We start from the raw sequence: 14,437 nt of genomic DNA, 5'->3' as shown, positions 1-14,437 counted from the left end.
AGCGGATCTGTGAGAGCGAACGAGCGGCTCACCCGAGTGGTTCTGCAGCGTGCGCGTCTGCCCGTCGGCCGTGGGAGTGATGAGGTCCCAGATGAAGGCCTTGATCTTCTCGTCGCCGCGGTAGTGCTGCAGGCAGTAGACTACCAGCGAGCGGCAGATGGCCTCCACGTCGCCCTCCGCCAGCCGGCGCTTGAAGCGCCCGTACGACAGGATGTCGGTCCACCGGCCCCAGCTGAGCGGGCGAGCGGTAGGGGCCGTACGCACACAGAAGGCAGGATATCCAGAGTGACGCACACCACCCAAGCAAACATCCCGACGGTGTGGCCCACGCAGGTTGCTGGACCAGGTGCTTTTCGCTGTTAGCGAGAACCAATTTACAACTAAATAACTACAACTTTTAATTTCACCAGGAAAGACCCACTGAGCTTTCTCTCGCTCTTTCTCAAAAGCGACCTGACTGCCACAAATGCGGGGAGAGAACACGCAAACGTCAAAATATACAGGCGTCAGGGTCAAGGGACGAACCCATGACCACCTGCATGCCAGGCGAGAGAATTAACACAACCAAGGCGGGTGTAGCGCACGAGCGCGTGCTGCAGCCAGCACCATGCCTGGGCGCCACCCGTTTCCCCAGTGCTGATGCTTTACACAAACCGCACCAGGTACTACTCCTTTGAAGGCCGAGTTGCTTCGGGATGGCTCAGAATCCGTTAACATTCCACGTACCACTGGTGATATCCACGGTCATGGACGGGATACAGGAACGTTGGATTCGTAGCGCAATGCGCTCACCAATACACCACCGCACCCCGTACAGGCGCACACGTGGAGCGCTCGGCTCGCATTGACGGAACACCACATTCACCGCGGCGAGGCCTCAAACCAATCCGCTGCATCTCTCCCGACCGACTCGTTCGTGGTCTCCCACCGTCCCACCGGCCCAGTCCCCTCCAGTGCTCGTACCCGTAGATGAGGAGGTTCTTCTCGACGCGGAAGCACTCTGTGCGCGCGTATCCCGCGGCGCGGTCGTGGCTGCGGCGCGTGCGTGGTGTCGCCCGCTCGTCGTCGCTGTCGCCCTCCGAGAAGTCCAGATCCTCGCCCTTCACCGCGTCGTAGTGCCGCGTCTGCTTGCGCACGCGCGGTGTGTCGATCACCAACGTGTTCTGCTCGCACGGACATGTACACACACAAGTAATTAGTTCCAAGTCCGACGCAAACGACACGAGCGACGAACATTTCCGGTGGCCCAGGTCGCCCTCGCCAAACAGAGACTCTATCCTGGTCTTTTGAGTTCTCAGCGGGTTAAACAAAATGACGACACCAGGCGTGTGAAAGATGCTTCACGATTCAAGGGCGGGTGTGGAATGATGAATTGAGGTGGAGTGGTGGCGCAGCAGTTAGTGCACCGAGCGAGATGAACTCAGGGATCTAAAATCAGAATATTTATTTATACTGCAGGAGGAATCCGATGAGCTATAAAGCTCTTTTTTTTCAGATGTCCAGTAGGGACAGGTCAGAACGTTACAACAACAAACAATACAAAAGCATGTAACTTTTTTTTTACTTACCAGGTAAAGCCCACTGAGCTGTTAACTTATCTTTCAGAAGTGACCTGGTCACAAAATGATAGCTCAACAAAACTGGCTCATCATGTACAAATTTATAGCAGAAAAATAATCTAAGCAATCTAAACGTATATTTTTCTAAATATGGCAGGGAAAAACCGGAGGACCCGGAGAAAAAACCCACGCGACCACGAGGAGAGACACACGCATATATCAAATATACAGCAGCAGGCATCACGGTCGGGATCCAACCCACAACCTTCTACATACCAGGCGAGGCAGTTAACATCTCCAAGCCACCGTGGCGCCCTTGAAATAAATAAATCCCAGTTGCGATTCCCAGCCACGGCTAACACCAGCGGCGAATGATATCTGAACAAGTTATGACCGCCCTCCTTCAACAATCCAGAACGGCCGGTGTGGTAAAGTATGGTCAAGCAACCCCCATGACTGACATGGTGCGGATAGGGGTGGGGGGGGCGGAGGCCTTCATAAAGTGGTGAATTTACAAAGTGCTCGTGCTGTACATCTATTCTTAGACACACACACATCACTCAGAATAGCAAGTGAGGATCAATGATTATGTGAAAATTACGTGCAAATGTTACATTCGCACTCGCGGAACGAACAAAACTGTACAATTGAGAGGGGAAACTAATGGTGGAACACACATGCATATATATAATAAGATAAAGATTCCTTGTACAGCCAAACAGACAGATGGGGAAGGTGCTTTCAGTGATCAACTGTTAATTAATGCTGGTGCCAACACACAAGCAGTTGTGGCAAGGGCGGGACCACACACAGGCACCTGATGTTTGCACACTGCACCAGGTACTCATTTGTGGCCTATGGGAAGCCCAGGACCAGTTCAGGCAAGTCACTGATGTTGGCCGTGAGTGGGAATCGAACTCGGGTAGCCGGGTTCATAGCGCAGCGTGCTAACCACCACACGACAACAGACGGGGCCACACGGCACGGTTGGCTACGTACGGTGCGAAAGATGCTGAATGTACACATGGACAATAACAAGCGGGGGGGGGGTGATGGGGGGGGAGCGGCTGGTGGACTCACCCTGCGGCTGAATGCGTCCGGGTCGACTTCCGCTTTCTTTGCCCACTTGGCCCAGAAGTTGGGGTCGTCCAGAGAGATGTCGTCCCGATTCCCCGATGCCACGAAGCTCGCCTGCCGTCGTGGACACACACGGGGGCGGGCATCGCCGACATCCTCGTCATCGTCGTCAACATTATTCTCATTGTCTTTCATCATTCGATCATCATCAACACTGATGACATCATCACTCCATGGATCCTCATTCTTAGGGGCAACAAACTTCGTTAAAATCATCATCACCACCACAAAAATCAACTTAACTTTGACCAAAGTAATTTGTATTCTCATGATTATCATCATCAGTATTATCACCATACTCATCATTCATCATCACCGCCACCACGACCATCTTCAACACAATCATAACAATAATAATTATCATAATCAGTCATCATTATTCTCATCTCGTGACAAGCCAGACAAAGGCTACGCGACGAGCTAGCGATGACAGGATACGGGCACCACCAGGCCTGGGGCCAACAGTGCCAGGTATGAGCTAAACTCTTTGGACATCGACCAAAGTTGAATGTTATGCTGTTTGCTCCGTGCCCTTGTAATGGCTTTCAATGTTATTATTACATGGGGCGCCACGGTGGCGAGATGTTAACTCCCCTGCCTAGTACGCAGGAGGTCGAGGGTTTGACCCTGATGCCTGCTGCATATTTGGAGTTTGCATGTCTTTATCCCCGTGGTCGCGTGGATTTATCTCCGGGCCCTTCGGTTTTTCCCTCCACATTTAGAATCAACGTCACGCATCTAGAGTATTTGGCTGCGATCAAACTTCCACGTGATAAGCCACATCGTTGGGCTATCACTTTATATGGGGCGCAGTGGCTTCTGAAAAACAACTACATAGCTCAGTGGGCCATACCTGGTAAAATAAACGTAGTTAAGAGTTTAATAGTTTTAATTATTAATCGTGCAATCAGGTACTGGCCACACGTGTGCCCGCGCGCCCGTACCCCACCTTAGCGAAGGTGGAGCCCTTGCCCTCCGTCTCGATGGTGATGGTGTGCGTGCGGCGCTGCAGGATCTGGTCGATGTCCTCCTCGCAGAACTTGGAGCTCTCGTCCTCCTCGTCCATAATGGCCCCGTAAGCGCCCTTCCTCAGCAGGTCCTCGATCTCCTTCTTGGACATCTGCTGCACCTGGCGGCCGGACCAGAGGAACAGACGAGGAGAACGAGAGGGACACGCGCGCGCAACCGTTAGGGTCAGTTATCCGGCGAGACGAGGCTTTGCAGAGATGCCACATGCGTCGCGTCTCCCGTTCATTTTCTCCGACGTCTCACCCCGTTGGTGGCGTTCTCCCGGCCGCTCATGGACTGCAGCACGGCCTTGTCGAGGCCCAGCTTGAGGCTCGCCTTGTCGAACATCTCGCGCTCGTACGAGTTGCGAGTGATGAGCCGGTAAACCTTTACCGCCTTGCTCTGCCCGATGCGGTGGCACCGCGCCTGGGCCTGGGTTGGGTGGGGGGTGATGGGAGATGGGAGGAGAGGAAGATGTCGGAAAAACAGAGGCTCGTGGTGTCACCGTCGTCAATATCGCGAATCAAGCCGAGAGCACTCTACGGGACGGCTGGGAAAATAAAGGAATAATAATAAATAGGTCGCCGAATCCGAGAAACTCGGAATTATCCGACCGAGATAGAACAATCCAGAGGATCCGATGACGTGAGTCACCTCATGACATCGGTTTGACTAAACGGACGTCACAGATAATTATAATTAACGATGGCACTATATGTAAGATATTTAAGTTTAATGACATCGATTAAATTGCGTGAACAGAGAAGTGATACATTTAAATATGAAAATACTCAAATTGGAAACAAAAAAATCCGGCATAAAAACATAACCTGAAAGGCATCCCTCAGGGGTACGTGTGTGTGTGTGCAAGACTAGGTCGACTCAGCCTCAAACGAGTACACTGTATAAACATCACCATTGCTGGGCATGGCGCTGGCCACCCACCCCCTCCCTCGTGTGCCGTGCCGGCCTTCGTAGGTGCTCGCGAACAGCACTTGCCCCAACAACCTATGAACCTTTTCCCATTCCTATGACGTACGTGAACATCATAGGAATGGAATTGGACTAAAAACTAAAACAACTTTATTGGTACGGGTTCAGGTTGGAAGACGTATTGAGGTCCTACAAGGCCATGCGGGAGGGAGCATGACAGTTTGGTGCCAGCTATACCGTAGAGTGCGGTCGCGCCTTTAAAAACAACGGCTCTCTGAAGAAAAAATTAACAGCAAATCGTTTGCGCACATTCAGCCAGTGAACCGGACACCCGCCACCCTACAACTTGCAGACGTCTCGGGAGGGAAAAGGCTTCAGAGGCGAGGTGGGAGGGGGAACCTCGTCTTTGTCCCTTGAAACGCTAGGACCCCGCGTGCGCACCATCCTCTCACCTGCAGGTCGTTCTGCGGGTTCCAGTCCGAATCAAAGATGATGCAGGTGTCGGCGGCCGTAAGGTTGATGCCGAGCCCACCGGCACGCGTGCACAGCAGGAAGACGAAGCGGTCCGAGTCCGGCTTGCAGAAGCGGTCGATGGCCGCCTGCCGCAGGTTCCCGCGCACGCGCCCGTCGATCCGCTCGTACGGGTACCTGCGGAGCATTGGAGACGCGTGCTCAGTTGCCGTCGCGTCCGTCGGTTACGACAGAGGGTGGGGTGCGTCAAACGCTTTCTCGGCGCCACCGGCTGACCCCACCACCAAACCCTACCCCCCTCCCCCCACCTCCTGGTGACCCTGTCACAAGACTTGCAGCTCGGTCATCTTACGCCGGTGTTCCCTCTGCCCTTCACTCCATCATCTTTGTTCTCGGCCCTTCCTTTGTACGCTGTTGTCTTCTGCCTTAGATGTTGACGGAGTCCTTCTCGAGATCGGCATTGTAATTGCACCGCTGCTGCTGCGGGGGGGAGACGCGGGGGGGAGACGCGGGGGGGAGACGCGGGGGGGAGACGCGGGGGGGAGACGCGGGGGGGAGACGCGGGGGGGAGACGCGGGGGGGGAGACGCGGGGGGGAGACGCGGGGGGGAGACGCGGGGGGGAGACGCGGGGGGGAGACGCGGGGGGGAGACGCGGTGCGGTGCTGGGTGAAACGTGCGTTGCGCCTGTGGGCCGCAGGGGGCGCCACCGCCACGCGCGACAGAGTCCAACGTCCAACGCTCACGACTCGACCGCCTGCCGCAGCAAGGTCACAGGAGCGTGGTGGTCAACTCCCGTGAGGACACACATCGGAGTGGGCGAGGAAGAAGCGGTGAAGAATCCGTTCTCAGGATCCATCTCTGGTTGCGGAGACGGCCCCAAGTGTGTATTTGGTCGCTATAAATGTCCACGTGATAAGCCGCTTCGTTGAGCTATCATTTGTGATAGCCAGGTCGCTTCTGACAAAGAGCTGTAGAACTCATTGAGCCTTACCTTGGTGTGGCACACCCGTGGGGGTCAAGACAAAGCACGAGTGACCTCTGGGAAAAAAATCACCCCACACCGACCCCTTCAGCTCGGAGGGGCAGCCATTACACAGGTCACACAATTATTGAATATTTTATGATTCCCAGCTACAACTGTGGCAGGGGATTTATCCAGTCCTGTAACTGCCGCTGCACACCCTCCCATCCCCCCTCCCCCAACGTCAAACTTCACCAACCCGCACTGACCGGCGTGGTGAAGTACGGTCAACCTCAAACAACTCCCAACATGAGAAGCCGTTCACCCAGCAGGGGATTGACAAATGGCTGCGCGCGATTCCCACTCGTTTTAATACATTACACGTATGTACGTTGAACTTCTTTTGCACCGTACGTAGCCCAGCTGTGCTAATCGGAAGGACAACACGATTCGCTCGCGTTAATAATTTGGACAACTAATCAAACCCTCGCTCCCCCCCCCGCCCCTTCCCCGCGCGACTGCGCTCGAGTCCGTGTTAGTTCGAGGTTCATCGCGGCGAGAGAGCGTCGTCGCCGCGCGCAATTAGAGCGAGGAAGGCGTGCGACGCTGTGCTTTACAGCGGGCGGGCTAACGAGCGCCCGCTTAGGAGCGCCTAACCCCCCCCCACCCCCTGGGGTCACCCGCTCCGCACGCCCAGGCCATCGACGCGCCGTTGCATCTAGACTCCCAATGATAGGCGAGCGCGTGGCCAAGGGTAAAAAAAACACCGTAAACATCTAAAGCGGCGTCGTTAAATCCGTGGTGGCTTCGGCGGGGGGGGGGGGGGTAGTAAGAGCGACGACCGCGTGCGTAAACGCGCCGCCCTAATTGGATTTTTCCACGTCCGTTTCTCCCGCCATCCAGGTGTAGCACGTGGGCCCGTCGAGCTCGCGCGCGAACTTTAATTAAGATGATGTATTTGTTGCACGCGCCCGTCGCCGGCCTGCCCTCCTCGTTACGTGGGACCCATGGTGGGGGGGGGGGGGGGGGAGGCCCTCACGACGGGCTCCTCCTCCTCCTTGTTACGGTCGCACGACGGCTGAAACGTAACCGGGTCACGTGGCCCAGCGGGAGAGAGCGGTTGGGGGGGGGGGGTTAGGTAACTCCTGGTTGGGGGGGTGGGTGACCCCTGGTTGGGAGGGGGGGGGGGACTCAGCCATGATCCCTCCAAGATTTCCTCTAGAGGGGCTCTCTGCAGCTCCCTCCAGTGGAGGCCTCCTCCTCCTTGCACCAGCAGTGGCGTGGGAGGGCGAGCGCAAGAATACAAATCGCACTTTGCGCTCCTCCGCATCTCGGCTGCATCGACCGCTCCCCCCCCCCTACCCCACCCGCAAAGCTCTCAGATGCTGTCAAGGCCCCCCCCATTGCCCCTTCCGATTGATCAAGATGCAGCAGCATCACCACCACTGGCGCTGCTGCCACCGAGGCAGCTGCCAATTTCACCGGATCCCTGACGAGCCCTGATGACTGGCACACAGGGCACCGGCACGCCACCGGCATGGGCTCAGCCCGGGTGGTGGTGGGGGGGGGAGCGGTCGGCGGGGGGGAATCGACCTCCTCGCCCACGCAGCGGTGGTGGTGGTGGAAAGGACACGGGGAGGGGGCGGGGGTGTGGTGAGGATTGAGCTAAGACATGGGGACAGTCACACGAGCAGGTGGGGGCAAGGCTGAGCCGGGCAAGGCAGGGGGTGGGTAAGGTACGGGCAGCACAGGGAATGGCAAGGCAGTCTGGGAAGGGCATGAGTAGGGGAAGGTAAGGGTTAAGTAGGACAGGACTGGTACAGGGAGAAACTAAACGATTATTTTTATTTCACCAGGTAAGGCCCCACCGAGCTATGTAGCCCTTTGTCAGAAGCGACTTTGGCTATCACAAATAATAGCCCAACGAAGTGGCTTGTCGTGTGGATTGCTATAGCAGTCCAAATAGTCTCAATGCGTGATGTTGATTCTAAATGTGGAGGGGAAAACCGCAGGGCCCGAAGAAAAATCTACGAGACCACCACGGGGAGAGACACGCAAACTCCAAATATACAGGAGTCAGAATCGAACCCACGACCTCCTGCATACCAGGCGAGGTAATTAACATCTTGCCACCGTGGCACCCCTAGAGCCTCTGGCTGCCCCCCCCCACCCCCCCGTGTGTCAACATGTCAGGTGGATGGGGAACGAGCCTCAATCCAAACGTTATTACCATCTGACCAGTGCATTTAGATTAAAGAATAAATCATCATGAATCGCCGTCACAACTCCACTGTAATCATTCCATCTATATGGGGCAGTCGGAGTGGCAGCTAGAGGGAATGTGCCAAGGACTACATCTTTCACGGAGACGGAGCGATAAAATCGCCTCGTTCTCATGTGCCGGATGGATCGTTATGCCGCGAGATGGTGAAAGACGCCTTGGGGAGAGGGGCCTTCATCCAGCAGTGGATTGATCATGGTCAAGTAATGACAGCTTTGTTTGGAGTGGGATTCCGCGATGCTGTCGTGACACACGCACGCAAACGTTAGTGCCCACCTGAGGCTAAAAATAGACGTGGCGTAATAGCGCTCGTGTGTGCGTCTTCCCCCTTGGCAATTTTCCAATTTTCAGTTTCGGACCGCTGAGCGCATGTGTGTGTGCGCGTGCACGAGTGTGAGTGTGCACGAGTCTGTGAGTGTGTGCATGCACGCCTGTGCATGCCTGTGCGTGCACGTGTACGCGCAAGCGTGTGTGCGTTTGTGTGCGCGTGTTTGTGTGAGCGTGTGTGTGTACTGCGTGTGTGTGCACGCGTGTGCCTTTGTGTGCGCGCGTTTGTGTGAGCGTGTGTGTGTGTACTGCGTGTGTGTACTGCGTGTGTGTGTACTGCGTGTGTGTGTGTGTGTACTGTGTGTGTGTGTGTGTGTACTGCGTGTGTGTGTGTGTACTGCGTGTGTGTGCGCGCGTGCATGCAGCTGCCCGTCGCCTCTCGCGACCCAAACTCGTGACCCTGTGCACACTGTACGCGCCGCACTGTACTATGCACCGCGCCAGGCCCGGTTGACCCCGCTCAGCTTCCAGGTCACGGACGGTGCCACGACGCAGCCGGACGGACAAGAGGAGCCATTAATCACGGTGGCGGTGGCGGCAGCAGTCCCACCTCCCCGCTCGCTCTCATCCCTCATCGCACACCGCTCCTCCTTCCTCTCCTCCCAGGGAGGCCGGGGCGGGAGAGAGGGACGGAGGAGGTCATCAGTGTTGGCAGTGGGCACAGTCGGGGTTGGAGAGGGGGGGGAGGGGTGTGCTAGGGCAGGGGGGTGGGGGGGGGTTGCGGCGTTGGCAGGTATAACGGTGACCCCGATCATAAAGGATCAAAATCGGAACAGGAGATAAGCAAAGCACATCAGGGTCCTCTGAGACTCGGGGAGAGGAAAGGAGAGAGGAGGAGGGGCGGGTGGTAGGGGCGGTGATGAGACCCGACTCTACCCTTTGAATCCCTCCCCTCCCTCCACTACCTCTGCTTCTGAAAGAGCCGTCACGTGCATTCAGTGGCCATAGCCAATTGCCTTGCACGAGGAGCACGGCGCGGGCAGGGGAGAGGGAGAATATGGAGTGGGGGAGGGGGGTAGCATTGGGGGTATAAGAGTATAAGAGCATCAGTGTGTGTGTACGAGTGTGCGTGCGTGTGAGCGCAGCAGATGGCCAAGCTGCCTTGGCTTGCTGCCAACTTGGCAGGGATTGAAGGTGGGACGTGCGCCTATGTGTGAGTCTGTGTGTGAGTCTGTGTGTGTGTGCGCGCGTGGGAGCGGTGGCGTAGTGGTGAAGGGGAGCGGTAGGGGAGCTGTGGCGAAGCGGTCAGCGCGCTGCGTGATGAACAGGGCGACCCGAGTTCGCTTCCCACTCATTGCCAACACCAGTGATGATTTTCTGAACTGCTTCTAGACCTCCGCGAGGTCGACTCAGCCTCAAATGAGTACCTGGTGCGGTGTCTAAACATCGCCGCTGGGGAGACAAAGGCGGCCGGGCATGGTACTGGCCACCCACCGCCTCGTGTAACGTGCCGATACTTCACAGGTGCTCGCTAACAGCACTTACCCCAACAGTGTTTCAGGCTACACGGGGATCTTTGTCTCAGTCTGTGCGCGGGTGCTAACCCCGGCAGAAGCCATTTAAGCATCGTGGGGGCCGATCCATCCCGACAGGCGGCACCCCCCCGCCCCAGCCCCCCCCAGCCCCCCTCCCCCCCCCGCCACGATCGGCCGCCCCCCGCACCTCCTTCCCACACCGGCCTCCGCCGCACTCCATCACCCTTACGGTCTAAGAGATGGCGCCGGGGGCAGGGAGAGATGAATTATCTCGGCTTCCAAGACGGGCGGGGGGCGCCGTGCCCGTCGAGGTGAACTCGAGCGGGGGGGACGAGGAAGAGAGAAGAGAGAGGGAGAGAGAGGGAGAGGAGAGGTCTGACCGGGTGAGGCCCCGGACGCCGGAGAAGACGCCAACTTTCAAGATCGGTTTGAAAAACCATCACGTCTTTCGCGTTCCGACGAGAAAGTGAAAGTCGCTCGCGAAGAGAGGGGGGGGGTGGGGGTGGCGAAGGGGTGTGCGGGTTCCTGAGGGCCACCGGGGGAGGGCGGTGGGTGGTGGGGGCGTGACGGCACGTGGCTGCCCGGGGCCTCCAGGGTACACGCACGCGCGCGCACTGTCAGACGCTCGCACACACGGACGGACAAGCCGGGGCGACCGGCGCGCGCCGCGGCAGATGTCCCGCAGCCATCACGCCCGGCCCGTCGCGTGCCCACAATCCGCAGCGCCACCCGCCTCCACTGCTGCCACCACGGTTCCCAGACCCCCACTCCCCCTCATCCCCCCCCACCCAGCCCCCCCCCCATCACCCCACACACCCACCACCATCACCCCACACACCCACCCCCCACCGCTTTACCCAAAATCCTCGAGACCGGAGCAGCTGCTTGCGGAACGAGACCACCGTTTGAAAGACATCGCTCACGTGGTTACAAAAGTCCAAGCACCCAGCACACAGCCGCACCCCCCCAACCCCCTCCTCCCCGTCCTCCCCCCCGACCATTACGCCTGCCAACTCCCGCTCCAACTGAGCGTAATCGGTAGCCTGGCCGGCGCTCGCTAAAAGAGGCGCGTGCCATCTGGCACGGCGGCGAGCAGAGTTGGCACGCAAGCGGCTAGTGCGCTGTGCGGCAGCCGCGTTTGTCGGCACCAACGCAGACACAGCTCCGACACAGCAATAGCATGTGGGTGTTAAACGGCGTCCTTGGTGCGACCGCGTCTCAAGGGGCCGTTGCAGGGAACGAGCAGGGATCCAGCCTGGAGTTTGAGCGGACCGGACCGCCGTGGGACGATCGCCGCAACGTTACCCCCCACCCCACCCTCCTCCCATTGATGTTTTGTGCACAAGCACCAAGACAAAGATCAGCCGTATACCCTTTACAGACTGTTGGAGCAGTTGCCGTTCTCTTGCATGCCCGTGCCGGCCTTCACAGGCGCTCGCCAACAGCACACTTACAAGCGTGACTGGGCTAGCGGGCGGGCTAGAGGGTACGTATGTACGTTGAACTTCGCACCGTACATAGTCAACCGTGCTAATCGCAGGGCGGGCTAGCGGACGGGCCATCGCGTGAGCCATCACGCGGGCCAACAGCCTCACCGGCGATTGATGAGGTAGTCTTCGAGGATGTCGAGGCAGCGCACCATCTGCGAGAAGACGAGCACCTTGTGCCCGCCGGCCTTGAGTTTGGGCAGGAGTTTGTCGATCAGCACCAGCTTGCCGGCCGCCTGGATCATGGCCTGCAGGTGGAAGTCCATGGCGTCCACCCCGTGCGACTCGCGGAAATCCTCCAGGATCTTCTCCTCCGCACCTGTGTGCAAGGTCACAGGGTCACAAGGTCACGGCGAGTCGTGGCTGAGGGGGAGGGAGTGGTCTGTGGTGTCGGAATCGCCGCGCGAGGAATCTGTTTTTCTCGGTTCGTCTGTGCCGTACGAAATGTGTCCTCAGGTGACCCCCGCAGCAACTAGAGACGCTAACACTCGCCACAATTAACCGCCGGGAAAGGCGAATCATTACACAATGCTAAGAAGTGAGCGATAGCAACGTGGCGAGATGTTAACCACCTCGCCTGGTATACAGGAGGTCGTGGATTCGATCCCAACCCTGACGCCTGCTGCTGTATATTTAGAGTTTGCGTGTCTCTCTCCCCGTCGTCGTGTGGATTTTACTCGGGGTCCTCCGGTTTTTAACTCCACTTTTAGAAACATGCGTTGAGTATTTCGATTATTTGGCTGCTATAAATGTCCACACGATAAGCCACTTTATTGAGCTTTCATTTGTGGCCAGGTTGCTTCTTAAAAATAGCTATATAGCTCAGTGGGCCTTACCTGGTAACATAAAAATAGTTTTTTATAACGTCTGATTTATTAATTTATGAGCATACTAGCTTTACTACCCAGCTTCGCCCGGGACTTGGATTCACCATGACCGCCTTTGTCAACCCAGTGGCGATGTTCACACACCACACCAGTTACTCGTTTGAGGCCGAGTCAACCTACGGGAGGCCCAGGACCGGTTCAAATAATCGTTACTGGTGGTGGCCATGAGCGGGAATCGAACTCGGGTCGCCGGGTTCGGTTCATAGCGCAGCGCGCTAACCACTACACTACAATGCGTGACGCTTCCACATTTGCGGGAATGACATGACAGATGTGACGTCACAGCTCACTTGCCGTGAAAAAAAGATATTATTGCGCCCCCCCCACCCCAAAAAACAAGTGTATTTTTATAAGTTTTGCATGGTGTCCAGTCTGTAAAGTACCCACATGGCAAATTTCAAGTTTGTTGCATGCCGGGAAGTACGCTAAACATTTTAAACAGAACCATAATCACAAATTTCCCTTTTATATATATAGATAGCCCCTTGTCACATTCACTGCCAGATGACTACCTCACCACAGAGTGTGTGTGTAAGTCACGGTGGCCGTTTGACCATACTTCATCAGCTGGTCAGTACGGGTTGGTGAAGTGGGGGGTGGGGTGGTCAGCTTGTTCAGTTCGGATGTCCTTCTCCACTGACATGAGCCATGGCCAGGAATCGAACTCGGGCCACCTGGTGTCGCAGCGCGGTGCGCGGTAGGGGAACGATTGCGCCGCTACCCCACCAGTTACACGGCGCTCTTCATGACGCCGCAAACACTCACAAACCCACAATGTTTATTTCTGTTTAGAACCCACGGTGGGCAGACGAGCTGCAAAGAGTTAACCAATTCACCCGTTACGCAGCACCAATCGTTACCCCCGACAGCCAATTAACGCACATCTGACGGATCGAAAGGTGGTGGAACAGATTCAGGCTGTACCACCTGCAACGGGGAGGGGACACCACACACAGCCGCGGATCGTACCTTTAATGATTTAAAATCACAGTTGCCGTACTCAGGCCTCTGGGTACCAGAAAAGCCAAGTGGCCGGTGACAAAGAGCACTAATTTCAAGGCGTGATGGATAAAGAGCGAATTGAGCAAAGGGTTACCACCGTGAGGGCGTTGGGACACTCCGAAGCAGAGAGCAGTCCGAGGGAATGAATCAGAATATCAGAATTGGAATAATTCTTTGTACAGGAGGAATCCGATGTCCGGGAGTGTGGTGAGCGGGCGAGTGAATGAGTGGGCGAGGGGTTGAATGAGTGAGTGGGTGCGAGTGGGGGTGTTGCTGTGACCTGCAGTGTGGCGGATGAGACGATGACAGTCGGCGGGCTGGTAGACCGAGTGCAGACAGCAACCAGTGAACGTCACGGCAACGGTTACCAAGGCAGTAGCGATAGAAGAGCGATACCACCCCGACTGCTTTACTCCAAATTCTATCCCAGTGCAGTGAGCTGCAACCGGGGATTCTGGTCTCCACCACAGGCAATAAGAGCCAAAAGTGCAGCCCTGCAACTGCTTGCTCACGCCACTGCTGGAGAAAAGGGGCCTCCACAACAGGAAACTCTAGAGGGGGTATTTGCTCTACTCTCGTATGTGTCTGCATGTTGAACTTCTTTCGCACGGTACGTAGCCGACCACGCTAATCGGAGGTGCGGGGGAAGGACAAAAAACTAAACGGTGGAAGGACAGCAAACTACTCTTCCACACTGACCAGACGTATTCGCAGATTCTGGCGTACCCACACTTCACCCCACCACCACACGCGGCCTTGCCGATGGACCGACTGTGGCGCACGCATTTACGTGCCGCTGACCGTCAACACCGCGTCAGCGTCCCACGCCCGCCACCAGCCCCCCATCCCCCCCCCACCACCACCCCCACTCCCTCCATCACCCCCACCCCCCACCCCGGGGTGCGACG

General features: G+C 56.9%; 1 protein-coding gene across 7 annotated transcripts in view; it reads right to left on the bottom strand.

The window, feature by feature from the left end:
- LOC144949699 (chromodomain-helicase-DNA-binding protein 7-like) overlaps positions 1-14,437 on the bottom strand; it is a 120,830-nt gene that overhangs the window by 37,595 nt on the left and 68,798 nt on the right. For 6 of the 7 annotated variants that reach the window (XR_013640297.1, XM_078879716.1, XM_078879721.1 and 3 more), the window contains 7 exons: positions 11,749-11,959; positions 5,090-5,285; positions 3,969-4,136; positions 3,646-3,825; positions 2,640-2,750; positions 964-1,163; positions 33-232 (listed from right to left, as the gene is read on the bottom strand). Coding sequence is in view for 6 of the 7 variants with exons in the window: in XM_078879716.1 (XP_078735842.1) it covers positions 33-232; positions 964-1,163; positions 2,640-2,750; positions 3,646-3,825; positions 3,969-4,136; positions 5,090-5,285; positions 11,749-11,959 (1,266 nt within the window). In the remaining variant the exon portion in view is untranslated. The remainder of the gene's footprint in view (positions 1-32; positions 233-963; positions 1,164-2,639; positions 2,751-3,645; positions 3,826-3,968; positions 4,137-5,089; positions 5,286-11,748; positions 11,960-14,437) is intronic. The other variant, XM_078879720.1, reaches the window with a different exon arrangement.

The sequence above is a fragment of the Lampetra fluviatilis genome, chromosome 54 (assembly GCF_964198595.1).
Source record: "Lampetra fluviatilis chromosome 54, kcLamFluv1.1, whole genome shotgun sequence".
Taxonomy (NCBI): domain Eukaryota; kingdom Metazoa; phylum Chordata; class Hyperoartia; order Petromyzontiformes; family Petromyzontidae; genus Lampetra; species Lampetra fluviatilis.
The sequence above is the reverse complement of the archived record's forward strand: the minus strand, read 5'-3'. Positions and strand labels throughout refer to the sequence as shown.